The sequence below is a fragment of the Penicilliopsis zonata genome (assembly GCF_001890105.1).
Source record: "Penicilliopsis zonata CBS 506.65 unplaced genomic scaffold ASPZOscaffold_39, whole genome shotgun sequence".
NCBI lineage: Eukaryota > Fungi > Ascomycota > Eurotiomycetes > Eurotiales > Aspergillaceae > Penicilliopsis > Penicilliopsis zonata.
The window spans coordinates 27099-53060 of NW_019208943.1; the positions used below are offsets into that span (position 1 = coordinate 27099).

At 47.2% G+C, this 25962-nt stretch overlaps 11 protein-coding genes across 11 annotated transcripts; 4 read left to right on the forward strand and 7 right to left on the reverse strand.

Annotated features, from left to right (window-relative positions):
• Positions 1-770: 770 nt before the first annotated feature.
• ASPZODRAFT_147748 (hypothetical protein) lies at positions 771-2031 on the forward strand (the record flags this gene model as incomplete). The annotated part of the gene is made up of 5 exons (XM_022725292.1): positions 771-774; positions 809-821; positions 999-1187; positions 1482-1722; positions 1897-2031. 5 exons carry the CDS (start codon positions 771-773, stop codon positions 2029-2031), a joined length of 582 nt encoding a protein of 193 aa, XP_022576632.1.
• A 1079-nt stretch (positions 2032-3110) lies between these two features.
• Positions 3111-4167, reverse strand: ASPZODRAFT_20769 (hypothetical protein; the record flags this gene model as incomplete). Its single annotated transcript, XM_022727665.1, has 3 exons — positions 3111-3521; positions 3571-3838; positions 3914-4167. 3 exons carry the CDS (start codon positions 4165-4167, stop codon positions 3111-3113), a joined length of 933 nt encoding a protein of 310 aa, XP_022576633.1.
• A 3581-nt stretch (positions 4168-7748) lies between these two features.
• On the forward strand, positions 7749-9029 carry ASPZODRAFT_105738 (hypothetical protein; the record flags this gene model as incomplete). Its single annotated transcript, XM_022720918.1, is given in 4 exon segments — positions 7749-8151; positions 8301-8541; positions 8606-8914; positions 8927-9029. 4 exon segments carry the CDS (start codon positions 7749-7751, stop codon positions 9027-9029), a joined length of 1056 nt encoding a protein of 351 aa, XP_022576634.1.
• Positions 9030-10352: 1323 nt separating this feature from the next.
• Positions 10353-11684, reverse strand: ASPZODRAFT_147751 (hypothetical protein; the record flags this gene model as incomplete). Its single annotated transcript, XM_022725293.1, has 1 exon — positions 10353-11684. The coding sequence occupies one exon, from the start codon at positions 11682-11684 to the stop codon at positions 10353-10355; it is 1332 nt and encodes a 443-aa protein (XP_022576635.1).
• Positions 11685-12976: 1292 nt separating this feature from the next.
• ASPZODRAFT_147752 (hypothetical protein) lies at positions 12977-13759 on the reverse strand (the record flags this gene model as incomplete). Its single annotated transcript, XM_022725294.1, has 1 exon — positions 12977-13759. The coding sequence occupies one exon, from the start codon at positions 13757-13759 to the stop codon at positions 12977-12979; it is 783 nt and encodes a 260-aa protein (XP_022576636.1).
• A 229-nt stretch (positions 13760-13988) lies between these two features.
• ASPZODRAFT_2122771 (hypothetical protein) lies at positions 13989-15289 on the forward strand (the record flags this gene model as incomplete). The annotated part of the gene is made up of 3 exons (XM_022727809.1): positions 13989-14492; positions 14549-14873; positions 14939-15289. The coding sequence occupies exons 1-3, from the start codon at positions 14119-14121 to the stop codon at positions 15287-15289; spliced, it is 1050 nt and encodes a 349-aa protein (XP_022576637.1). The 5' UTR covers positions 13989-14118.
• Positions 15290-15597: 308 nt separating this feature from the next.
• ASPZODRAFT_20774 (hypothetical protein) lies at positions 15598-17132 on the forward strand (the record flags this gene model as incomplete). The annotated part of the gene is made up of 3 exons (XM_022727666.1): positions 15598-16372; positions 16427-16659; positions 16710-17132. 3 exons carry the CDS (start codon positions 15598-15600, stop codon positions 17130-17132), a joined length of 1431 nt encoding a protein of 476 aa, XP_022576638.1.
• A 235-nt stretch (positions 17133-17367) lies between these two features.
• Positions 17368-19838, reverse strand: ASPZODRAFT_20775 (hypothetical protein; the record flags this gene model as incomplete). Its single annotated transcript, XM_022727667.1, has 7 exons — positions 17368-17849; positions 17902-18544; positions 18610-19166; positions 19216-19350; positions 19394-19557; positions 19625-19744; positions 19795-19838. The coding sequence occupies 7 exons, from the start codon at positions 19836-19838 to the stop codon at positions 17368-17370; spliced, it is 2145 nt and encodes a 714-aa protein (XP_022576639.1).
• A 414-nt stretch (positions 19839-20252) lies between these two features.
• Positions 20253-21791, reverse strand: ASPZODRAFT_20776 (hypothetical protein; the record flags this gene model as incomplete). The annotated part of the gene is made up of 2 exons (XM_022727668.1): positions 20253-20364; positions 20413-21791. The coding sequence occupies 2 exons, from the start codon at positions 21789-21791 to the stop codon at positions 20253-20255; spliced, it is 1491 nt and encodes a 496-aa protein (XP_022576640.1).
• Positions 21792-22567: 776 nt separating this feature from the next.
• On the reverse strand, positions 22568-24471 carry ASPZODRAFT_126055 (hypothetical protein). The gene is made up of 2 exons (XM_022721458.1): positions 23954-24471; positions 22568-23881 (listed from the first exon to the last, which is right to left on the reverse strand). The coding sequence occupies exons 1-2, from the start codon at positions 24421-24423 to the stop codon at positions 22702-22704; spliced, it is 1650 nt and encodes a 549-aa protein (XP_022576641.1). The 5' UTR covers positions 24424-24471; the 3' UTR covers positions 22568-22701.
• A 423-nt stretch (positions 24472-24894) lies between these two features.
• Positions 24895-25727, reverse strand: ASPZODRAFT_2122782 (hypothetical protein). The gene has a single exon (XM_022727810.1). The coding sequence runs from the start codon at positions 25712-25714 to the stop codon at positions 24911-24913; it is 804 nt and encodes a 267-aa protein (XP_022576642.1). The 5' UTR covers positions 25715-25727; the 3' UTR covers positions 24895-24910.
• Positions 25728-25962: the final 235 nt, after the last annotated feature.

Below are 25962 nucleotides of genomic sequence, written 5' to 3' on the forward strand. Positions count from 1 at the left end.
GTGCGAGGATATTAAAATGATGGGGGATAATCAGGGTGAGATTGTTCCGAATTAGGGAGTCCAAGCTTTATACTCATCTCTGGATGCGAGAAACTAGCTCCGCTCGACAATGTCATGATCTATTTTAATAGGTCTTTTGGGACTCCTGATCGCCAGTAGCCTGGTTCCAGCTCTAGCCTGTTTGCTTTGCGTATTATGCTAACTCTGTCTCCTAGTCTTATTCCAGGATTCTACATATTGTAAGGTGATTGGAGTGTCATTTCTCGCACATGGTTTAGTGAGAGTAACAGTACTCATGAAGACAGTCATTCAAGGCTGACTTATGTTTTTCCTTTTCGTAAACTCGTAAATACAGTATTAAAGCTTGAAACTCACTGGACCACGAGGTGTATAGTCATGGGATAATTGATCCAGGTATAGTAGGTCATAATGTGGATCATCGAGATTATGTATATAAATATGACTCTTTCAGAAGGTCCTCCATATGGGCCTCTGTGTCCTTTATCTAAGACAAACATCAAGTTGCTTACTACCTAGGGCATTATGTCCAGAATTTAGGAGATGAACAGCTAAAAGGCTATGTCAGAGTAAAGGCTATGGGGAGGATACATATAGTTTTATACTATATAACCTAAGAACCAGCATAATCTGGTTATATTGGGATAGGTTGCTTGTAGTAAAAGTTGGAAACTTACCAATGGATCAAATATGCCTTATCTTTATCAATGCTAGAGCTTTCTCTCAAGGCTAATAGTGCATTATATAAAATAATGGGTATTATTGATCATCTTACTATATATGTACTTAGGTGTGGCAGCTTGGTTGGTCTGGCAGTTACTCTAGAGAAGAAAGTATTGACCAAATAAGATAGATAAGTAGAAAGATTAGTATTTAGACCCCTTTGGCAGCTCTTTAATTTATACTAAGCTTGCTCAGGTATAGTCAGCTCCATCAAACCTTACCAAACTCATCAATATCCACCATCACTAGCTGTATAGGTTGGATCACGTCGACATTGTCGCTGCACGCTGTAATCCACTCGTCCGCCGGTGCCGCATCCCAGATGCCGCGGCCTCTGCGACACCGCGCTACATAGTCCAGAACAAGGCACAAACCATCTGCGCGACAAGGCAGCCGCGAACGGTGCGGATGTGCCGCTGCGCTGCTTCAGGCTCGATAGGCGCCAGGTGTGTACTTGGCGGGACCTGGACGGTGATGACACTGGCGATTTGGCCAGTTGGCTGGAGATGGTGCCTTGGGCGGAAGGCGGCGGAGTCTAACCTGGAATCGTTAGCTTCCGCTGGCGGGCGCTAGCTTGGAGGGGCTAGCCTGCGCACGTGCACTATACCAGATTAGGATGGCTACATATAAACCCTAACCCTAACCCTAACCCTTCCCTGCTTACAGGGATACATGGGTATTCAGACGGTTGCTGAAGGAAAACCCTAAACCCTAAGAACCACTGGACGACGGGCACGTAGAGTATTGAGACCGACTTCGCCCGGCGAGTCTGTTGTCGTCGAGCCCCCGCCCTTCGCCAGGACGGCACTCCGCAGAGAGCACTGCGTTATCGACACACTTGTGCTCAGCGCCGCAGACTTTGCCGACGAGAAGCCCTTGCTGGATCTGGGCTCAAACTTGCTGTGGCGCTTATACAAGGTCAATGTGCGCAGGCTGATTGACATGGTCAAGGGGCTGTACCAGCAGCGAAATCGTGGGCCGGTACGCTTCATCGCCTCGGTGCTAGCTAGTGGGTGACCCTGACCATGGCTCCGGCATGTCTTCCATGTCTCTTTGCAGGTCATCAACATGCTATACCAGTCACAACTTGCCCCCTCCGTTCGGTGGCAAGCATACAAGCTGACCAAGAGCGCGGGTACAATGCTGCTTCAGTAGATAGCCAAGGACATCTCGCCAGACGAGATGCACATCATCAGCTTCCACCCGGGACTCATCCATAATGCCCAGTGGGCGACTAGGCACAAGCTGGAGGTGGATGACTACCCGTGCGTTGGAGTGGCCAGGATATAAGGAGCGTTTAAAGGCTGACAACAGAACAGAATAAATAAATAGCATATGATTTCATATTTTCATGCACCGGTACCATCATATAGTCAATATCCATAGATGCTTGATGTATATCCCATCAATATACCTATTTTGAAACGGTTTATTTGCAATACACCTGGATCAGCTGCCACAATAAAGGCTGTCGTTTGGTCTTTATCATCAATGGTTTTGATACCTGCTCCTCCCCCAATTAGCAAAAGCATAAAATCTTCATGATTATTTACAGTGCAGAGGTAAAGAGCATACCACGAAGTCAAGGCTTTTTATTGTCTTGTTGGCTCGGAACTTCGTTTTTTCCAAGCAAATTTTTGTATTAGTACCTGACCCGAGCTCGAGCAGCATCTTCAGACTTTCCAGACGTCCCATTTTGCACCCAGCGATGAATAGACCATTTAATCCACTGCCAGTACTTATAGCCAAAAGATAAGCAACTAGCCATATAATAAATATGGTGTTCATTGATCCTCAGGACAGCAGCCCTCCTCTTGCCTATACTACTCTTACCCGGCTCATGTAGGCCCGTGAGAGTAGGGCAGCCTTGCACGATGTATCCGCCAGGCAGTATTAAATGCAGGGAAATAACATGTGGCTAGCGGGATGTCCTGTATACTTATGTCTGATCGGACGTTAGATATATTGTAATAATACACTGCGTAAATCAAACTGACATAGGCTTAGGGTCTGGCTTAGTGGCATAATAAGTGAGTCCACCTTATTTACCAGACCTCTGAGTTACTATTGTTCTTAAGTACTTAGATAGTACCATCACTAAGAAGCTTGTGTTTACTCCATATCTAATGTATATAGTGACAATAAACTACTCAATGCTATCAAAAACTTCAGATTGTTTATAGTTAATAACTTAGGGTGACTAAACTTCAGATTTAGGGTCTTTATACTAATATGGAATAGAGATATTATATGTATATGTCAGGCTGTCATAATGGATATCACATTAGGTACATGTGAGACAGTTATGGTATCATCATATAGTTCCATTCATAAAACATCTCTATTTAGAAAATATATATATACAAGTATCAATACTGCTCATATCGCCCATTCGGCGCCTGCCACTCTGGCTCAGCCACAGGAGGCAGGTGTAAAGGCATATGCTGCGGCACATACTCCGTGGTAGGCTCATGCATAGCTTCAGGCACATTCAATGGAGCATCCTCAGACATAGTCTCGGAGACAGGCTCATTCTTTTCATAAACCTGAGCATACTTCCATGGCATTTTAGAGTCTCGCCTCATGTTGCGGGTCTTGACGCCTGCCACGACAAGGATGATGGCGACAATCATCTCGGGCACCACACTTAGACAGATCTCGATGGCGGTCGAGGTCAGGAATACGGAACTGGAAGCCTTGGCTTCAAGTAGGAGGGAGGTCACAGCATATACAAGACGGATAGCGTTGAAGGGGAGCGCCCAGACAATCCCTAGAAGGAGCTAGTTTCCGTTAGTTAGAGGTCAGGATAGACTGGTATGGAAGTCTTACAATTCTCCCCCCTTCAAATGTCGGGGCTGCCTTGACCACACTCGAACGAAGAGAGATCAGAGACCAAATTGAAAGCACCAACCAACCAGTTGCGATGATACCAGCACCGCACCTGAGAAGGAGATTGGTGAGAGAACCAGGGCCTTTATTTTCCAGCCTCATGACAGCCACGACAACGAGGCCGGTGGCCATAAAGATGATAATATGGTATAGGATCTGGTAGACCCATTCTCGTTTATGGCTAAGCCGAGGATTGCGTGCGAGTCTCCTAAAACACGGTTAGAACACCCTAGGGTTATATTACTTTAAAAAAAAAATAAGGGTTTAGGGTTGGGATACTCACGCTTCATGAAGAATGCCAGCACAGGAAAATAACAGCGGCGACAGACCAATACTGCTGAGGATCAACGTGATCTCGCTGTTATTGTTCGGGTGAAGAGTCATAGCGTCGGTAACAATGCGAAGCACACAAAACATCTGCAGGTAGAGCCAACCGAGAATACCAGGCTTGCCATGTTTGAAGAGGGCGTATGTTGCCGGTTGGACGAGGATGAGGTAGATGATAAGCTTTGCCGCGGAGAGTTTGTCGATAGCCATTGCGTTTGTCGAGTTAATTGTTGATTTTAAAGTGGAATAATGGATAATTCTGCCTCTGTTTTTAGATTTTGGACCCTAGGAAGCTAGCTAGCTTTATATCTATGGTCGAGATTAAAGGTTTGTTTACCACTTCAGCTCTGACATCATCAATTTCGGGAGCGACATGAATTTCAGCGAACTGATTACTACAAAAGGTTAGTATAGTGCAACACTAACCCAATTAGGCTTTTCAGCCCCCAGTTCAATGATGGGGCTGTAACTCGACTAAAATAGTGTCCGAGCAGCATACCTCATGCGGATTAGTATTATGCAGATCAGCTGTCCAGTAACCAAATATAGAGAAATACTACTGTGCCCTGCCGTAGCAATGCCTCCTGGTCAAATTGTTGAAGACTCTCGTGGGGTTCAGGTTCAAGCTTTAATCAGGTCTACCTATGATGTGGCCCTGCCTTCTGGTGGGCCTGAGCTTATCCGCAAGCTTATCCGCAAGCTCAGGGATTATCAGCCCTGTCAAGGGGCGGGGACTGACCGAAAAATAGTCTTAGGATAACATAACTAGTTAGAACTACTAGTACAAGTAGGGTGCAATGAGAATCTTGCTCGAAGAGCTCAATCTAAGCCAGATAGGAATTCGTTAGGTTAGTCTATTTCTAAAGGGCAGCCAGGCAAAACAGATTTGAGCAGCTTCGCATGACTTACTCTGTGGGCATCCAACAGCTTTCCTAGGGACACACTGTGACAGAAATAAACCTGAATGTCCATGCCTAATTCCATGTTCAGAATTGAATGCATTCCTAAATGTGAGAAATCAGGGCTTCACCTAAACAAACTTTTAGTGCTTTGGCAAGGCTAAATTCAATATAAGTAAGAATAATCAGATAGGTAATCAGCAGTATTATGAGGATGTATATTATAGGGAAGTGTTATGAGAAATGGTGACTATTAATCTAAAGAGTTAGAACAGTGTGCTTAATTCATTAACAACTCAAATACTATCATTATATTCAGTTAGATAATATTTATTTAATGTTTAACTAGTATTTAGATATCCAGACTATATAGGCATTTGACACAAAAATAAGTAATAAATAATAAACATATTTTATTATATGATTTTATTCTTTGTTTAGTTAACCTTATCTCAATGCCATCAAGAGTATTTTCTATTTGAATATAAAAAAGTAGTTGGGCTTGATTATGGAGTAGGTGTTGACTACAATGGATATACGGATATCCATCGTTGGATATACGGTTTCTCTTTACATTGTTTACTTGACCATTTATTGACCGTTTCTTCTTAACATTCCTATTATTCACGTATTACCAGGGCCTAATCCTACTGCGCACTCATCAAATATGGACAATATTCGGCCCTTAAAGTTATCTAGTTAGTCAGTTCAATATAATCCTATTATTGGCTTCATATAGGGAGAATCTTTGCCTCATTTAGCTAAAAGTAGGTCCTTGACCAATGCTTATTTCCTGACCATCTCCACTACCACATCATTGATCCTGTGATCTACGCGAAGTACTCTGTAAAGTTATATGGCATTGTCTTAGCCACAGGTGGACCGTTATTTTATATTATCATACTAAAAGGCATTTCTTACCCTTGAAATCTACTTATCCCTGCATGTGATATCATTTCTCATCTACTACTGCATCTTCTGTTGTGAAAGCTATGCTGGAATATCTTGAAAAGGGAGACAGAGTGCCAGGGTAAACTGCCCATACTCATAGTATGAGCCTTCATTATAAAACAACGCAGCTATAGGAGAGATCGTTCGTTCAGTTTAAGCATTTCATATAGATCTGTCAGGAGAACTTCTCAAGATAAATTTATTCTAGGATATCAACTCTGTAACGGCGACGGCGAGGTCGTCCAGACGGACGAGTGCCTCAGGCCAACATGGTGAATGGACGAAGCCATTCCTCTTTCAGCCTCCTGGGGAGAGAGATATCTGTCGCACCTCGCGGCGCATCTCTCTCTCCTCTCCCCTTCCCTCCCCGTTCGATTCTCTTCGTATGAAGCCGCCGATATCAATATTATTCTTTTATTTCTATTGCTTAGACCACATAAACTCCAAATCCATAGGCGATCCTGAGCTAGTTTGCTCAAGTGCCACCCTATCCCTTGTTATATTCTATGTATGACGGACAAGGGATACATGCATAATAGAGGACTGTAGCACTACATCAAGAGTCTACTACATTAAAGTAAGGGAGTTACACGACTCATAGTATGAATTATGCTAGATGATCTATGCTTTTTTATTTATATTATTGAAATCTCTCAGCTCTTCACATCCTAATTATGAGGGTATGCTACTTTACATGTCTTGAGCTCCCAGTCAATTGTATAAACAACATTAGGGACTATAAGCAACTTGATCATGATTAAATTGCCCTTTTTTCCTGGTAGTTTAGCATCCCCAGGCCTAGCCTTACACTAATTCAGATATTATATATATAATAATAATATTATCAGTTACACTGTATGCATGAATATCAAGTACTCAAAGAATGATAGTTTTTTCTTTCACATTAAAAGAGCAGTGGGATGATCTACACTGCATTAGATAGACCACCCAAATACATATCTGATTAGATACTTACTACTATTAGTTATTTTTAATCCTGATTACCTTAAAAGATTACCAGCAATGTAACAACTGTGATTCCAGCCACAGTCTTTGGAAATTAGCAGTGAGTAGATGCATCTAGACCTCTATAGTACAGCATATCTAGTGCACTAGAGTACTTATAGCTATAAGAGTGAGTTGGATTAACTTAACTATTTTATAATCATATAATAGACCTCTCTAAAGCCAGGAGAGGCATAAAGAAGAATTAGTTAACTATAGAATCATAAAATGCTAAGCTACTTATAGTTAATGAAGAGCAATAAACCTGAGATTGACTAGCTATGAGTCTATATTAATAACCTAGCTTATACCTGCCTTGCACAACGCAAAGCCTGGTGAAGATAGGGAACCTTGCCACGGATGGCTGCACATTGGCTGCTTCTAAACCATTGCCTGAACATATGGGCTAATCCCGAGGCGGGCATCTTGGCCTACGATGGGTTGAGAAATGAGACCAGCAAGTATACCCAAGATACCACCTAGTCGTAAGCCTGGGCAGTTGACAAGATGGTAGGGAGAAAGGCGATAGAAGACCTGATAGGTAGTATAGGTCAGAGAAAGGGACTTATCCCAGGCAGGATTAGACAGAAATGTCATATCATTAATACTTAATATTACACAATGCCTTGCATAGAATTATGGTGGTCATGTATCTCTATATGCTATTAGGTGGCTAATGTAAGGGTGAAAGAAGACTAAATATCTACACCGGTAGACATAATATAACTATATATAACTTGATCTATACCTAGCTATATATTAAGCGATATATATTAAGCGATATATATTTAATTATCTTAAAACATTTTCATGACAATCTTGCTTACTTAACTAGCACCCTAAGCAATGGGAAACTATATCTCTCATCTAGTACACTATCTCTGGCACAAGCCACAGGGTAGATAGGTTAAACCGATAAAGTCATGGTTCCTCCCTATGGGCCCAACTCTTGTCATCCCATTAAATCATATCTTTTCCTTCCTCCAAGTCGACCCAGTTCCATCAACAAGTCACCGCCATGACATCGTCATTCACCCGCCATCATTTGGTGTTCCCTGGCCAACGACATTCCCCGCTGCCCGTCAATGCCGGTACTGGAAGCTTGCGATCCTGGCTTGCGAGGAGCTCGTTCGGGACATGCGGGCTCTACGAACCCAGACTAACAAACGGTTGCCGGACTGGTTCTCGCAATCAAATGCGGCTGATCCAACCTCTAACCACAAGGAGCGTCTTCTCGTGGACACGTCTGTCAGTGCGGCCATATATATGGCTCCTAATTCAGCCCCAGAGCGCATTCAGATCATTGCCCAGCTGTTTCTCCTTCTCTGGACACATGACGGTAAGGTTCTCTTGAAGGATGGGGCCGGAGTTTACTTACTATAAACAGACGTTGTGGAATTCAAACCAGCACAAGCAGTATGTAAGGTAAAAAGATGTTTTAGATCCTGGAAGTATTGAAGATATGCTGATGATACCAGGGCGAGACAGTAGTGGACAGCATCATGCAAGATCTCCTTAGCCTGTCAAGGAAGGAAAAGCCAGGAGCGACCCTAGAAATGGTTCCCTCGCTCACTTTTGGTTCTGAACTGCTGGATGACTGCCATGGTCTGCTGAGGGTTGTGTTGGCCCATTTCTGTACCTGGGTTTGTTTCACTCGTGAGCAACAACGGACCAACTTTGGTGATCTGCGAGATTACCTTGACTATCGAGCCTCTGATATAGCAGCGGAGTAAGTTTACTTTCTTTCTGATCAGAAATTGTCTAGCGCTCAACTCTAGTCTTATCTATATTAGCACAGTATCCTCATGTGTACGCTGGGGAAACCGTTTAGACCTGCAGACAGCAGAGCTAGCGAGTGTGCAGGAAGTAGTCAATCTCGCGATGGATCATATCATACTCGTTAATGACTTGTTCTCCTTCAACAGGGAGAAGAATGCAGCTGTGGAGGAGGGCGCCCTGTTTCTTAACGCAGTGCATTACCTAGAGGGTGTGCTGGGGGTCCACTCACCGCTCGCCAAGGATCTGACGATGCAGCTGGTGTGGGATTTTGAGTCAAAAGTCACAGCAAAGATCAGACACCTGCGGCAGTGTGACCGGCAGTAGTCGAGCATGAGCAGTGCCCAGTGGCGTTATCTAGACGCCATGGTGGAGGCAGCAGCAGGGAATCTGTTTTTCTCGCTGACTTCGGTGCGGTATGGGGCCAAAAGACATGATTGATCTTCTATCCATAATTTGATTTTTATGTTATCTTAAGTTGTCTAGATTGAAAACTGAATGCCTCGTTATTACTATTGAATATAAGGTTCAAGCCTTTGTAGTATGGAATATCTGAATATCCATCTATATCCAGCATACTGGATATAGCAAGGCTATTGAGAGTCACATACTTCTTGTAGTGCAATAACCACCCGCCTTATTTATACTAGTTGGATGAAATCCAGTGCTGACGGTATGGGCAGCATCGCTGATACACATTGCGGTGCTAGAGGGTATGATAGTATTCATTAAATTGACCAACAAACTGGCATATGCAAAGATAGGAGAGGAAGACTCCAGGCCAGGATATGATGGCCGTGCAGTATGCAGAAGAATTCGACCCCCCAAAAAAAGAATTCAAGATTGCTCAAGCTGGTCATTATATAATAGAGCAACACGGCCCTGGATAAGCCCAGCGGAATGATAACGTATGATGATGTTATGTAGGATAGCGCGAGGCGATGGGAAAAGGCAAACTGCACTGAGTCTATCTGGACAAGGCCAATCGACATTGCATCTGGTTTCTATTCTACGTTTTGCCTTAGACCCTATCCCTGAGAGATAGGGCACTGCTAGTAGAAGACCCCTAAGCCATGGCTTGTTCTCCATCTTTCAACAATGTAACAGCTTGGCCATTATCTATATCATGTACTGACCAGCTATCGTCTATTCTCTATCTCTACATGACTACCATATTTTGATATAGGGATAATAGTATTAGAACGACTTACCAGATGTCCTTATTGCTGCTGGTGGAATAGATAATTTGCTATAAGCCCACCTACCTTTCTACTTTCTCTTTAAAGCCAATACATATACCACTTCACCCCTTCATCCTCAAGCTTTTGCTACATCATAACATGATTTATCATATAATATATGAAGTAGTTGGATACAGAAGTAGATTCAGCAATCACTTACTTAAAATGAGAGTAAATAAGTCATTGACTATTCTATGGCATGGAGTAGTCTACTATCAAGGGCATTGTAGTGGTTGAGAGACTAACTAGAGATTATTAGAGCCCAGTGAAATGATTACAGTTCAATATTTATATGTTTATATAACTGTCAGGCCTCATGTAGATCTAGCAGGATATACTTAGCTCATGTGTAGGTATAATATTACCTAGTTGTTAATAATGAACTAGCAAGATTAGAATGACTATGTAGATTCTACCTTAATTGTAGATAATATTGATCAAAAGTAAACCCTAAATAGATTTCACTCCTCTTATGATAGCTTCAACTATAGAAGTAATTGTTACGATTTAGACGCCTCTAAATTTAAATATCTGTCACCACATATGGTGCAATGCTTGCCAGCTTTTCGCACGTTTCGGTCAGTTCTCGCTGCGGGTTGGACTGAGCAATGACGCCAGCTCCAGCCTGGATCCATGTACGATTCTGATCCTGGAACACAGTGCGTAGGACCAGTGCCGCCTCAAATGACTTTGGATCTTCAATCATGAAAACGGCGCCAGAGTAGAGCTCTCGCGGGCTATCCTCCAACCTTTCGATGGCTTCAATAGCTGCATGCTTTGGAATCCCTGATGCCGTAATTGACGGAAACAAGACTTCAAAAGCATCCCACATATCCTTTCCTGGCGATAGAGTCCCAGCAACGCGAGAACCCAGATGCTGAACAGAGCCACGCGATCTGATTGACATGAGATCCTCGACCATGATAGTGTCTGGTAGGCATAGCTTTTGAAGCTCTGTGGTTGCTTCTTTGACCGACAAAACATGTTCCAAGATTTCCTTTGGGTCGTTTAGCAGCTCGTCGCGCAACTTCCTGACTTCTTTCTTGGTTCCTTTGAGTGACCTCGTTCCAGCCAAGGGTTCAGTCACTACCCTTCCATTATCGAGTGACATCACTAGCTCTGGGCTAAAGCCTGTGGCCTGGAAGCCGCCATGATTCAAGGAGAATGTTCGCGCGGGAGTGTTGAATCGTCTCCCGGCAAGCAGAGTAGCGGGCATGTTGATCTTGTGCTTAATCTCCAATGCACGAGACGGAATAACCTTCGTGTATAACCCTTGCGATATGTCAGACAAAGCTTTTTCAACTCTAGCGGAGTATTCGCCTTTGACGTCCCGAGTATCAATGGCAAAACCATCCTGAGGGCAGACTAGGCAGGGGCCACTAGTATCAAGTCGAATTGACTGATATAAGGCCTTGACTTCTTCGCCATCAATTCCCTTAACGGTCACAGAATGTTGATGAATAAGAATGTCGATGCGGGGAATAAGCAGGGCTAGAAGGGGCCAGTTGCCAGGTCTGAATGCTTGCCCTCGAATATGTGCCGCATAGTTGAACCCAGCCTGGCCAAATATCTTATAGCCGACTTTCACGTTCTCTGAGATGAATTTTCTCACAATGTCAGAGACCGAAGATCCATCAATTGGGCGCGATATTCGACCAGATTCTGTATCAATGGTCATATTCCTCGCTTCGGAGTCAACCACCAATGATGCTTGATTTCCAAGGCCCATGTACCATTTTTCTCCTCGTTCATATGCGTAATAATCATCGGTTTTGTGCCTTGCTAGTACTGATACCACAATATCCAGCGCATCAGCTTGGCAAGTGAAGGTAATTGACATTGCATGGGAGGACATTATGAAAGTTATGAGTTGATGGAGCTTATTTGCCTGTGTAGTTGATTAAAGATGAAGTGATTTGAATTTCTCAGACTCGGTGGTAGAATGACCTACTTATAGTATTCTCACTCCCTGCAAAATCTACATCCTAGGTGGACATATTGATTCAAGACGTCATATGAGTACAACAATTGTTGATCAATTTTCATCTCAGTATCTAATTGAATAAAAAGCGCCACTACAAAGTCTGGACACCCCTTCTGCATGCGCCTATTTGTGAGGCCTCATAAATTAACCACTTGATCTTCATTCTTGAGAATATGTGTATATTGTCCAATTCTATGAGTGAGGGCTTTTGATACTGGATGGGGCGTCTTTCTTCAGTTGTGTAACACTGTGATATCATAAAAGGTTGCCTCGAAAGGCAATCTTTTCTAATACCTGCAAGGTGAAGATATTCAACTCTGGATATATACTCCGAGCTATTCAGATAGAGATGGAAATGATTCTATGTTATCTGCACATGTTCAAAAGCCCCTGTGATAGGTATAATGCTGGTAAGGTACTATATATAGAAAGGATCTTTATATAACAATTACTTATTTATCAAATGATCTCTAAGGTGATTCCTAAGGCCCACGTTTTGGTATCCCTATATTCCAGGACTACTGGCAGCTAGTCTGGCTAGATAGGTGTATTTGAAGGGGCTCTGTCTATAACACAGGACAGACCACCAAGATTAATAGCACAGGGTTATACAGCAGGCTATAGGGTAGGACAGGAAGGAATAGATTAATAAACCTGTCTAGCGTGAACTCTATGATCATACTATGATGAAATAAACTTTGTAGTGATGTCTACAGAAGCTGCAGCGGCTCGACCACCGCTACCAAAGGGGAAAAAAGGCTTATCATTCTATTTATTTCATACAAAAGTAAGCGAAATGCAAGATATCTGCGTGGTGGGTTACCAGTACCCTAAGTGGCCTAGAAAGGAGACCATAGCATTATGATTTTTCTCATTAAAAGGGGAAATAAATGTGGGTGTTTTATCTCTTTACTATAAGCTAAGCTGCTCACATTCTGGTGGATAAAGCAATCATCCAGCTAGGAAGGGCATAATACTCATAACCTATTGGGGCCGCCCCCGCAAAAGGCCATTGGTAGGCCAAAAATGAACCCGCCAGAGATATTCCATTAGGGCTGAGCTACCCCAACTTCAAGCAGTTTATGGATCAAAAGATTTCAGACTGCCACTACTCATATGTTATCATTGATTTTTTTTTTAAATAACTCAGTCACGAGTGTTGATTATACAATCTCAAATTCAATGGTCCCCCATCCTTCATAAGTACATGACCAATGGCCCGGCTTGTCCATTAGAACCGCCTCCAAGCAGCTCCCCGGCATGATAAGCTGGCCCGGCTGAAACTCGATATCATACGCCGATAGGCGGTTCACCAGCCAAGCAACAGCAGCCAACGGGTTGCCCAGGATATTCTTTGTGTTGCCCGCCATGACCTCCTGGCCATTGAATTTCAGGAAGCCACGCATGTTGCTCAGGTTGAGATCAGTGATGTGGCGAGGCGTCCCGCCGAGGATGACTGCGCCTGTGGAGCCATTGTCGGCCAGGGTGTCGGGCAGGTCAATGGCCCAGTCCTTGACGCGCGAGTCGATGATCTCAATGGCCGGAATGGCATAGTCGATGGCGCTGATGACGTCGGCCACGGTGACGTTGGGACCCTTGAGCGCTTTCTTGAGGACAAACGCCGGCTCCAGCTCCACGTAGGGCTTGATGAACTTGTCTAGAGCAATCGAGGTGCCTTCGTAGAGGAAGAGGCTGGAGTGCAGGAATCCATAGTCCGGGTGGTCGATGCCAAACGCCGTTTGCATCACCTTGGCGATGTTGCCCAGTTTGTACCCGACTAACCGGTCGCCGGTACTGATAGCATGGTTGGAATTGATTTGTTGGATCTTGAAGCCGTCTTCGGGATCTAGGCTAGGCCATGTCTTGGTCGGGGTATCGATGGGCTTTTTCTCTGCCCGGGCAGTGCGCAGTGCAACTGCCACCTCGTTCAAGTCGACTGAAGGCATTTTAAAGATTGAAGGTCTGTATGAGAAGTTGTCAAGGAAATTGTTGTATCAAGGTCTCCATTTTTATACTTTATATCTTTCTCATGTTTAATATCACGCCGGATCAGAAGCCGAACCGATCCGAACCGAAGATAAGAAGCTATAGATAACCCCAGATATCCCGATATGCCGAAGTGGGAGAGATCGGAAGCCACCCGAGCAGAGCGGGGTTATACACAACTGATCAGATCACATTATCATTTTCATAGATCATTCGGACGATAGCAGATCTAATGGATGGAAGGGCTATATAATCTATATAATTTATCTTGCTGTCTTGATAGCAAAGTCATTGCTCTGCTTGCGAGTAATACTATATCATGGCCCCCATTGCTACCTCGTCCTTTATTGATATCGAACCCCCCGTGGTGATTGGTCCAGTCACCAAGAAAGCTACACGACCCTCCAATGCCCTGCCACAGTCTTTGATCGACGGGGCCAAGGTGGCCGAGCGGCAGGCATTTGATCCCGCCAGACACTTGACCTTCCAGCCTCCCAAGTCCATCCTTACGATGGAACAGATCGGCCTCAAGGGACACGGTATCTCCCCCCATGCCGCTACGGACCCGTTCCCTCTGTTTTCGCAGGAGGCCATTGAACAGATGCGGGCGGAGATTTTCGATGAACGGGTGCTCGCCGACTGTCAGTATTCGTCGTCGTTTAACAAGAATATGATCCGAGGCATGGGTTCGGCGTACGTACTTGAAATACTTTGACTCTCTTATCATTGTTCTTACTCTTGGGTGATAGACGTGCTCCTTTCACCTACGCAGCATGGAAATCCCCCGAGACTCTGGCCCGTATTTCCGAGGTGGCCGGAATCGACCTGGTCCCCTCGATCGACTATGAAATTGCCAATATCAACATCTCCATCCGAGATGAGAACGCCAGCATGGATCTCCTGCTGCACCAGAATCAAGCAAACGACGATGAGTTGCCGGCCGTTGCGTGGCATTACGATAGTTTCCCGTTTGTCTGTGTGACAATGCTGTCGGACTGCACCGGCATGGTGGGTGGAGAAACGGCCTTGCGAATGCCCAGTGGAGAGATCATCAAGGTCCGGGGGCCTGCCATGGTGAGTTCAGTTGACCTGCTATATCTGTTCCTTTTTTTTTTTTTTTTTTTTCTGATCCTTTCTAGGGAACCGCCGTGGTGATGCAGGGCCGGTATATCGAACACCAAGCCCTCAAGGCGCTTGGAGGACGGGAACGGATCAGTATGGTGACTTGTTTCCGGCCCAAGTCACCTTTAGTCAAGGATGAAACGGTGTTGGTGGGAGTGCGTGGCATCAGTAACATTTCCGAACTGTACACGCAGTACACCGAGTATCGACTGGAGATTCTGGAAGAGCGGATCCGCCACCAGTTGAAGCAGGAGAGGGAGCGGGAGATCGCTAAGAGGCCGTTTGATGTTGGGACCATCCGACACTTTCTGAACAACCAGAAATTGTTTATTGAGTCCATGTTGACGGAAATTCAAGAACTCGAGTAACATATTATGATTATGATGAAATGTTGTAATGGAAACTTTCTTACCGATCAAGTGTCCTAATCACTGATAGAGTAGCATTCCTGGAGATCTCTATCTATAACGGCTCTCATCCGAGACTCATCCGAGGCCCACAGATCGCCTCTGACGGTGCGGGGAATTTGTGCCTGAAGAACTGACATTGATGTCATTGGTGCATTCTTATCAATGATTTAATTGCATATAAACACATATAAACTCATACAAAGTAGATGGAGTCTGTCTGTCTTCAGTATCTCCCCTACCAAACATCCTCTTCCATACTTATCAAAATGACCGAGGACAAAAAACCTCAAGTGCCATCCCAGCTGGAGGGGGAGACCCATGACGATGTGTTTGGTGAAATCAGAGAAGACGGACCCAACTTCCGCAACGTCGGCTTCTGGGGAACCGTCATCCTCATGATGAAGACGCAGATCGGGCTCGGGGTGCTCGCAATTCCATCCGCTTTGGATGTGCTGGGGATGGTGCCCGGGATCATCTGCATGATCGTCATTGGCGCCATTACGACCTGGTCGGGCTATATCGTGGGTGAGTTCAAAATGAAGCATCGCGAAACGTACAGTATCGACGATGCCGGGTCCATCATGTTTGGCGTGGCTGGGCGCCTCTTCCTGTCTGCCGCGTTCTGTCTCTATTATATCTTCAACAGTGGCTCGGCCATTCTGAGTCTCTCCATCGGCTTGAACGCCGTCTCCTCCCATGCCACCTGCACCGCCGTCTTTGTTTCCGTCGCCGCCATCGTCGGATTTGCCCTCAGCAGTATCCGGACCTTGGGGCGCATTACATGGCTTGCTTGCCTGGGTTGGTTTGCCGTGTATTCTTTCCGCTGGTATTCAAACCTCCCCTCTGCGTTGAACTCATTCCTTGATACTGATCCGGTAGTCATCATGGTCACAATCGCCGTCGGCCTGGAGGATCGACCGGCGGCTGCACCAGCTTCCGACAGCCCTTGGGTCTCCGACTGGAAAGTGGTCGGAGATTCTGGCTTTGCAGAGACGATTGCAGCCGTTTCCAATCTCTTGTTTGCGTTTTCCGGAACCCCTGGTAAGCTGCTGTCTAGGGTTAGGGTTAGGGTTAGGCGTCAGTACTGACAAGCAGGCTTCTTTTCGATTGTGTCCGAGATGCGCAACCCCAGACAGTATGGCGCCGCCGTGATCACTTGTCAAGCCGGCGTCACACTCGTGTACACAATTGTCGGCTGTGTGATGTACTATTACTGCGGATCCTATGTCTCCTCGCCGGCTCTGGGCTCGGCCGGTGGTGTCATTGAGATCGTCAGCTATGGCTTCGCGTTGCCTGGGCTTTTTGTCACCATGACGATCGTTACTCATGTAATATCTATTGCAGTTTTTCAATTCGATTGAGGCTGATTGATTGCTAGATCCCTGCAAAGTTCATCTTCATCCATCTCCTTCGAGGCTCTCGCCATCTCACCAGCAACACTCCAACTCATTGGATAACCTGGTTCAGCTGTACGTTTGGCATCACCGTCGTTGCCTGGATCATTGCCAGCACCATCCCCGTCTTTGATGATCTGGTGTCTCTTATTGGCGCCCTGCTGGGCCCCGTCATGTGTATGCAACCCATGGGGGCGATGTGGCTATATGATAATTGGGGCAACGCCGACAGACGAACGGCATCTCAACCTCGATGGTTCCTCATGGTGGCCTGGTGCAGTCTCATCATTGTCCTTGGATTCTTCCTCATGGTTGCCGGCACTTATGGCTCGGTCATGAGCATTGTCCAGTCGTACAGCAGCAGTGGAGGGTCTGCTGCTTTTTCCTGTGCAAATAACTCCAGCTAGGAATTTAGGGTTAGGGTTTGTGGTTTATATGTAACAGGCATGGCTTTATCTAGACGTCCAGACCAGTATCAAACAAGTGACTAGTATATTTCATTCCAAATAGATGATTACTCTTTTTCAAACCTAGAATATATCTAGATGTAAATCTATCTATTCATTGGGGTATAAGTCTGAGACGGATAGCTAGCCACAGTACTATATCATAAGTATGGAATGAGACATAAGTATACTCTTTCTACATCGAGTCTAAAACACTATGGTCTGTCCCACCGATCTGCTCTATGATTGATAGAAACTCGTACGATGAGATCCCAATCTCATCCAAGATCTCCACGCCATTTGGTAGTTGCGCTGTAGAGGGTGAGCCCTGCGCTTTGCTATAATGATCCAGGGTCTGTCCTGAGGACTGATGGTGAGGGTGCATATCTGGTCCGTTTTCATCATGGTCCGTCTGCTCGGGCGTGGTGAGGAATAATTCCTGCAGGCCATAATGTTTGATCTGGATGCTCAGTTCATGGAATAGGCCTTGCAGATGAGCCAGCTCTGTCTTGCGAGCAATGGCTAGTCTGTTCCCCTTGGAGATCATCTCGTCTAGAATGATATGAGCCTTTTCTATATATTCTGCGCCTTCGGTAGCACGGGAGAACAAAGTATTGGCCATGACCAGATGCAGGGCCGCTCCGTATGTGACCTCCATTTCAAATGGAAGGAAGATTTCTACCAATCAGCTTACTCTATAGGTTGGGGGTTGAGGCTATTGAAGACTCACCCAACAGGCTATCCTCGTCGCTCAGAATCTGCAAGGTCTTGACGGCGGATTTGATCCCCGTCGAGATCAAGGCTTTGGTAGGGGCCAGGAAACTCTGCCAGTCGTCTTCTTGCTGGCCCAGTCTCTCGAGCCGTTCCTTCAAGATAGAAAGCAAAAGAGGCCGTGTCGCCACTATTACGCACTGGTGATATAACAAGGTGATATACCTGGTTCCCTTGGGCATGCTCTCCACCGAGGCCGATCCTCTCCTTGGAAAGACGATTTCTTCGATTTCCCGGGCATACACCGTCATGGCCTGCAGAATGGTGCGTGTCTTGTCGAGGAATGCGCCCAGTTCCGTTCTCCTGTTTTTGTAAATAGAACATAATATGGATGTGAATAGATACGACAGTTTGACGTGCAGCCTGAAAGTCGCATCCCTTCGTGAGGATCTTCCTCCAGCTGGAGCCGGATTCAAAACGGTTGTAATGTCACTATCTTGAATTGTCATGGGGAGACCGAGCGAGGACGATATATGCCGATCCATCACGTAGAGCGTCCACCAGAGATTCTGGCAGCGATTCACCGTCTTGACTCCCAACTCATCCTCAGGGAGTTCTGTATGTAACCCATCCAGTTGTGCGATTCGTATAGCTTGGACAACCTGCCGATAAACATATGAGGATGAACACATGAGAGAGAGAGAGAGGGAGAGATGGTGAGACTTACATAAATGTTGGCCAACTCGCGATGATCAATAGAATAGAGATACAAGGCAGCCAAAGCCAGGACTTCGACAGCCAGTAAGCCCTTGGTCCACAGGTTTGTATAGTCAGGCAAGAGAGACATGGCGCGCACAAAGAACTTGGAGCCGGGGGGATCGCGAGTGTTGCGAGAGCGCCGGAGAAACGCGGTTCCAAAGGCCAGCACCAGCAGGAAATGAACAAACCAAAGACGGTCCTGGGTGGCCTTGTGGAGGGAATGGCCGGTATAAAACTCGTGAAGATGCATGGTGAAAGCATCCTCGTCGAAGAATCGATAGTGTTGATCGAGATGGTGTTTCACCGTGTTGAACAGGTACAGCGCGTCCTCTAGAGATGGCAAACTACTGATATCCGGTGGCTCTTCCCCAGAGGCTGCTGCTGCGGCTGGTCTCCAGGTGAGAGGGTAGACTTCCTTATCCAACGAGCTGGGGACTCGGGATGGGGACTCAAGATGGAGATGTTCGGCCATCATGAGGGAAAGACGAGTTGTCATGGACCAGAGGGATGTAGGAGCCAGCCAGACTGATTGTCAGTACCATGTATTGACGATGATATGATGATAATGACCTACTCCAGCCTGTCTTCCCCTTGTAGAGACCATTGACTGTCCGAGATGGCGAAGGAAATGGATTCGCCCAGACACTCCGCTCGAGATGATGAGGATGAGGATAGACAGGCAGATGATCATCGTGACTGCCGGTGCTTGCTACTCGTCTTAGCTCAACCTGACCAACAAGATATCCACTTACCAGAGTATGCCTCGGATTTGTCAATGTCCACCATCGGCCCAAAGGCCACATCAGCGCTTCGTTTTCCTGTAGTGGAAGGCGTTTGCGACTTGGGGGTGATGTCTGACTGCTGCTGCTGCTGCTGCTGCTGCTGCTTGGCCTGGTCGAGTAATCTCTGGAGGATTCTAGAACCAAAGACATTTGTTATTCCAGGACCCTGACTGATTCTGGCAGACGAACCCTACCACAGACCTTTCGTCGACCAGGACCTTGTTGGCATCGGGGAAATGGCATTTGATCCCTCGTCGCTGGCAGTTGGCACAAGGATCCGTGCCCGAACATTTGATCTTGCTCTGTCGGCAAGCAGAGCATCTGATGAACAGTCAGAATGATTTAATCTAGAGTGAAACACTGACACTTACGCGTTGGAAGTGCGTTTCGGCTTCTGGGTCTCGCTTGGTTCCATTATTACTATTACCAAAGGGAATCGGAAACGGCTCTCTGTCAACAGACCGGCCGCTGTCAATCTTATCTTGTTATTATCTGTGGGGTATGGTCCAGTTTGTGGAGTAACTTCACTGTAGGCATAAGTCACTATAACGAGTCATCTTTGCTGTCAATGCGTGAGATAAAGAATCCACTCCATGTTGATTCGACACAATCTGAAGTCTCGGGAAGAACCCGAGGCTTACGCCTTGTCCTTGTAGCCGAGGCAACTTGGTTATCTAGCAAGATGATAAGGAATCGTTGAATAATAGAAACAGGGCTTAACAAAGTACGATCTTTCAATATCATGGTCAGCCTGGTGAGTGTAGTGTATATAATATATATAGTATCTATAGGTATATATATATATAGCATAATAATAGATAAACTAGATCTAATACACCGTGTTGACCCCCCCCGTCACAATCATCTTGATATTCACATAATCATCAATCCCATACTTGCTCCCCTCACGGCCCATACCTGAATGCTTGACGCCTCCGAATCTAAACTGTTATTAAACGAATCTGATAGCGATGTCAAGAAGTACTCACGGTGCAGCCGAGTCGGAAATGACTCCAGTATTGATGGCAACCATGCCAAACTCCAACCGTTCCGAGACGCGATGAGCCTTGCCCAGATCGCTCGTCATCAGGTACGAAGCCAGGCCGACCTCGCAGTTGTTGGCCCGCGCAACCACCTCGTCCTCGGTGGAGAATCGGGCCAGGCCTGCGACGGGCCCAAAGGTCTCCTCGGTGGCGATCTTCATCGAGTCGTCGACGTTGCCCAGGATGGTGAGCTCGTGGAAGTTCTTGCCAACGGCCGGCAGGGCATTGCCTCCCAGCAGGACGGTGGCCTTTTTGCTCACGGCATCCTGGATATGATCCTGCGTCTTGGCCACTCCGTTGGTCAACGGACCGTGAGTGACGGCCGGGTTGTGGGCGCCGTCGCCCACCAGGGCCGTCTTCTTCTTCATCACCTCGACGAACCGCTGGCTGAACCGGTCGTAGATGCCCTCCTGCACGTAGAATCGGTTCGCGCACACACACGTCTGGCCCGTCACCTTGAACTTGCTGACCACGGCGCTGGTCACGGCCGTCTCGAGATCGGCGTCGTCGAAGACGATGAACGGCGCGTTGCCGCCCAGCTCGAGACTGAGCTTCTTCAAGGTACTGCTCGACTGGCTCATCAGCAGCTTCCCGACGCGCGTCGAGCCCGTAAAGGAGATCTTCTTGACGGTCTCCGACTCGCACAGCGCCAGACCGAGCGTCGGCGTGTTCTCCAGCGCAGTCACCACGTTGATGACCCCCTTGGGCACGCCCGCCCGCTCCGCCAGGAGGGCCATCACGTTGGTGGAAAAGGGCGTCAGGCCGTCCGATTTGATGACCACCGTACAGCCGGCGGCCAGGGCGGCGGCCACCTTGCGGGCGCCCATCGCCATGGGGAAGTTCCACGGCGTGATCAGGCCGCAGACGCCGACGGGCTCCTTGACCACCTGCGTGCGACACGCCGGGTTGCTGTGCGGGATGAGGTCGCCGTAGATGCGCGGCGCCTCTTCGGAGAACCATTCGAAGAAGCCCGCCGAGAAGAGCGCCTCTCCCTCGGCGTCCCCCTTGGCCTTGCCGTTCTCCGCCGTGATGATGCGCCCGATATCCTCCTTGTTGTCCACCAGCAGCTCGAAGAGTCGCCGCAAGATCCGGCCGCGCTGTCGTCCCGACTGGGCGCGCCAGCTGGGAAACGCCCTGGCGGCGGCTTGGATCGCCGCCTCCATGTCTTCCGGGCTGGATTCAGGGCATGTTCCCACCAGGGCGTCCGAGGCTGGGTTGTACACGTTGAACGTCTGCTTGGATACGGATGAGACCCATTGTCCGTCGATATAGGCCTTTTCGATGAACAGACTCGGGTCTTGTAAGCTGGCAGCGAGAGTAGCCATTTCGAGAGATTGAAGTTGAAGATTGAAGTTGGCTTGAAGAAGGAAATGGATTCGGAACAGTTCCTAGAATTTAAAATAATAACACTCTGCCTCAACTGATCCGAGAGCTATCGGCTTCTCGCCCGATCTACCCGAGGAGGGGCAACTGTTATCAGACGATTTGTGATTATCATGGGAATCTATTATTCATCTATTTGGATATTATTCCTCGGCTGGATTAGAGTATTCGCATCTCATCAGGTCTTTTCTACCAGGCTAGCTCTCTATTGATCAAGGTATGAATATATGGTATCATTGAACCGAGGAATGATCCGGGACCCGCTCGAGCCCGCCATCGGGTCCTTCCGAGGGCTCAAATCTCGAGAATATCCATTATAAAAGGGCTCTGTCTTATTGAGCGAAAGAACCTGTAATTACTACACTTACTTGTCAAAAGTCTGGGTACACTTAAAGATCCTGAGAGAACATGACCCTAAATGATCATATATGGCCCTAAAAGCTTAGAAATAGTATAAATTATATAGATTCTTTATGATATTAACTCAATAAATGCATTGATACTGTCAGATATTTTACCCTATACCTCTTGATTTTAAAGAAATTTGATTTTAGTTTCTTCCTTTGTAAAGCCTATAAAGATAAATTATATTCAACTAGCAACTTAAAGGTCTCTTAAAACCAGATTATTAATAACTATGTAAGCCCTAAAGTAAACTTTATATTAGATCATACTAATTATTATCCTAAAGGACTACATAACTATAGTGAAATAGATGGTGAGAAGAGGTATTGATTTCTTAATGCATCACGCACAATGAAACTTTGAACCAGGTTATAGTGAATTGCATGTAATGCTTATATGTACTTCAAGACGCAAGGAAAACAACATGCCAAATCCCCTACCAGGAAATCAAGAGCTGCTGGGGGCACTTGAACGGAAGAATCTCCGTAAGCCCAGCATCTTGACCATCTCCCGCCAGAAGCCCGTGGGCTGTTCCTCCTCGGTCTCCTCGTATGCGGCGATAAAGTCGGCCTCCCAGACCAAATCCACCTCGGTCGGGCGCAGCCATCTGGTTTTCTTGGAGATCTTCCAGAAGAAGAAGGTAATCACAGCCAGCAGCACCATGGTGTAGTCGAGGAAGAAGTCGGCAGTGCTCCAGGGCTTGAAGCTTTGGTAGCCAAAGCCGCCCGCCATGGCGACCATCCAGACGAGCGAGATATAGCCACTGTATGGCTGGAAGCGACCCGTGTATGGCAGTGCAGAACGATCAAAGCTCTGCGCCTGGCAGGCATGATAGAAGCAGATGTAGGTTGTGGTGATGACAATATAGTCGATCATGATGTTGGCAGTCGTCAGGTCGATGAGCCAGTCGAGCACCTTCATTGAACCGTTCGACAACTGCAGCAAGGACAGACAGGAAAAGGCCATGACGACGATGTAGCTGTAGATAGGCACACCCTTTTGCGTCGTCTTTGCAAAGATCCGGGGTGCCTGCTTGGCCACTGCCAGGCCGTGCAGGGCTCGAGTGGCAGCGTAGGAATAGGTGTTACCCGCCGAAAAGACAGAAGTCACCATGAGGGCCGTGACAATGTCTGGGAGGACCGTGACGCCCAAGTTCTCCATCGCAATCACATAGGGTGAGGCGGCAGAAGACGATGTGCCGCTGGTGATGGCGCTGACCAGGAGAGGATCGTTGTAGGCGATGAGAACGCCGACACACAGACTGCCGCCGATGAAGAAAATGGCAAAGCGCCAATAGACCGTCTTGAAGGCGTTCTTGATGTAGATCCGGGGATGCTTGGCCTCGGCAGAGACCATGGAGATATACTCGGGCCCGACAATGATGAACAGACTGATCCATAGAGCGCCCAGAAAGCCTTCAAATCGACCCAATTGCCCGTCAGTGGCATATTCCGCAAAGGCCCCCGGATGTTGCCAGTGGCGGAAGCCATAAGCATCCCCTTGTGGATTGCCGCCGACCATGGTGATGAAGGTGAAGCAGAAGAGGATGATGATCAGGACAACCTTGCCTCCACTCAGCCAGAATTCAGCTTCTCCGTAGGTCCCGACGGCAAGGAGGTTGAACGCTCTAACCACCAGTCAGTCTTTCCCTTCTCCCTTGTTCTCTATAGAGTAAACCAAGAAAAAAAAAAGGACCTACGCGTAGATGGCAATACAAACCAAGCAGACGGCAACGACGGGAACGTCACTTCGCCAATACTCAATCAGCAAACTGAGGGCGCAGATCTCAAATGGCACCGTCAGAGCCATATAGATGAAGAAGTTCCAGCCGGCCATGAAGCCCCAGGCTTCATCCACCCACTTGCCTGCCAGTCTGATAAAGCCACCACTGACCGGCATATATGTAGTCATCTCGGCGAGGCAATTGTTCAGCAAGCCGACCATGATGGAATGGATGATGAAGGCCACGAGGAGACTGCCCGGCCCCCCTTTGTACAGCCCCGAGCCGATGGAAATGAAGAGGCCAGTGCCAATCGAGCCTCCAATGGCCACCAGCTGGATCTGGCGGTTCCCCAGCCGACGATGTAGACTCTGGTCGATCCTGCCCGAGGCCTGCCCTTCATCCACATCCTCAGCAAGGGCATATTGATCGATTTTCTTCTCCTCCATGTTGGGTATCACCGGATGGGAGTTCAACAGAAGAATTATTCGGAAGTTGAAGCATCAGTCCAAGGTGGAGACCAAATCCTTATATAGCATTTCCCCCGTGTCTCACCACTCATAGCTGGGGTGATATAGATTATGCCACTCTGTCCATCAATCCATATATTGAGGGTTAGCGTGCGGGATTTAGAGTTTTACCATGACCTGATAGATATAGATCAGCGTCCATTGATTGACTGATTGGATCTAATTGAGTAGACTCGGGAGGGCTCGGGAGACTATCAGTCCCGCGTTGATCGGGAAGGGTATCCGACTTGTTAACCCTGCTTGATGACGCCAAAGAAAGGGGGACCGGGATGTGGTCCCGAGATAGCACAGACCTCTTGGTTGACAATGATAATGAAATTCTACTTGCACAATGATGTCAAGATGTATCTATGCTTCAGTTATACCCAAATGTGATGATTATGTGTATAGGTTGTAGTATAGTAAGTTATATAGCACTGAATAATTGACTGACCACTTGCCGCAATCCAATCATGTCGGTCACCACGCTGTTCATCAAGAAGCCTTTACTCGCCCATGCCTTTGCATCTTCGCCACTATCGCAATAAATGCCAGCGGCAATGCCCGCCGCCTGTGCCGCCTCTTGCACCGACTGGATGGCGCCCACCAGCGTCTCGTCCATCTGGCCTCTGACGATGGGGTGTCCGATACTGACGCCCAGGTCAAAGGGCCCTACAAACAGGACATCGATCCCGGGAACCTTGGCGATTTCCTTGACATTGTCCAGAGCAGACTTGGTTTCAATCTGCACGGCGATGACCAGCGAGCTGTTGGCTTGTTCCAGGTATTCTTTGCCACTGAGCTCCCGCACCTCGCCACCATGAGGGTGCTGCTCGACAAACTTGTCCACGGCGAGCAGCGGCTCGAACCCCCGGGTGCCCAGTGGGGGGAACTTGGAGGCTCGGACAACGTTTTCTGCATCCTGCACCGTCTCCAGCATGGGGACAAGGATGCCGTGGGCGCCCGAATCTAGCGCCCGTTTGATCATACAGTGCTGCCCCTCGAGAACGCGGACAATGGGGGACACCCCGCAGGCGGCGGCGGCGGCGACAATCTCATGCATCGAGTCGTCGGAGATGTTCCCATGTTCCAGGTCAACCAGCAACCAATCCATGTTTCTTGCTGAACGGCACATTACGCGAGTGAGGTTCGTGCCGGGCAGCATCTGCCATCCTCCATAGGCCGGCCGGCCTGCCTTGAGGGCTTTTTGCAGTCGATTGGCTTCTTGCATTAGCACGTTTGAGATGATACTAATAAAACTTGTTGAACGAATCAAAGGATATGATATCGAGTAGATTGAAGAGGGCGCCCATATCTTTCAATGTCTTGAAATATGGTTTATTAATGTTCCCTGACGAGCCCCCCTGCCTGGCTATGTATGGTCTGCCCGATTTTGCCGGTCGGGATCGGAAGCCGAGATGTGACTTCTTTTCAAGATAACTAGGGGTTATAACTAGTTAGCTAAACATTGATAGCTCT

Bases quoted from the DNA above. Each gene is read 5' to 3' on its own strand.
- ASPZODRAFT_2122782 (XM_022727810.1), bottom strand. From the start codon at position 25,714: ATGCAAGAAGCCAATCGACTGCAAAAAGCCCTCAAGGCAGGCCGGCCG.
- ASPZODRAFT_126055 (XM_022721458.1), bottom strand. From the start codon at position 24,423: ATGGAGGAGAAGAAAATCGATCAATATGCCCTTGCTGAGGATGTGGAT. The intron at 23,882-23,953 runs GTAGGTCCTTTT...ACTGGTGGTTAG, and splicing joins GTTTGTATTGCCATCTACGC to AGCGTTCAACCTCCTTGCCG.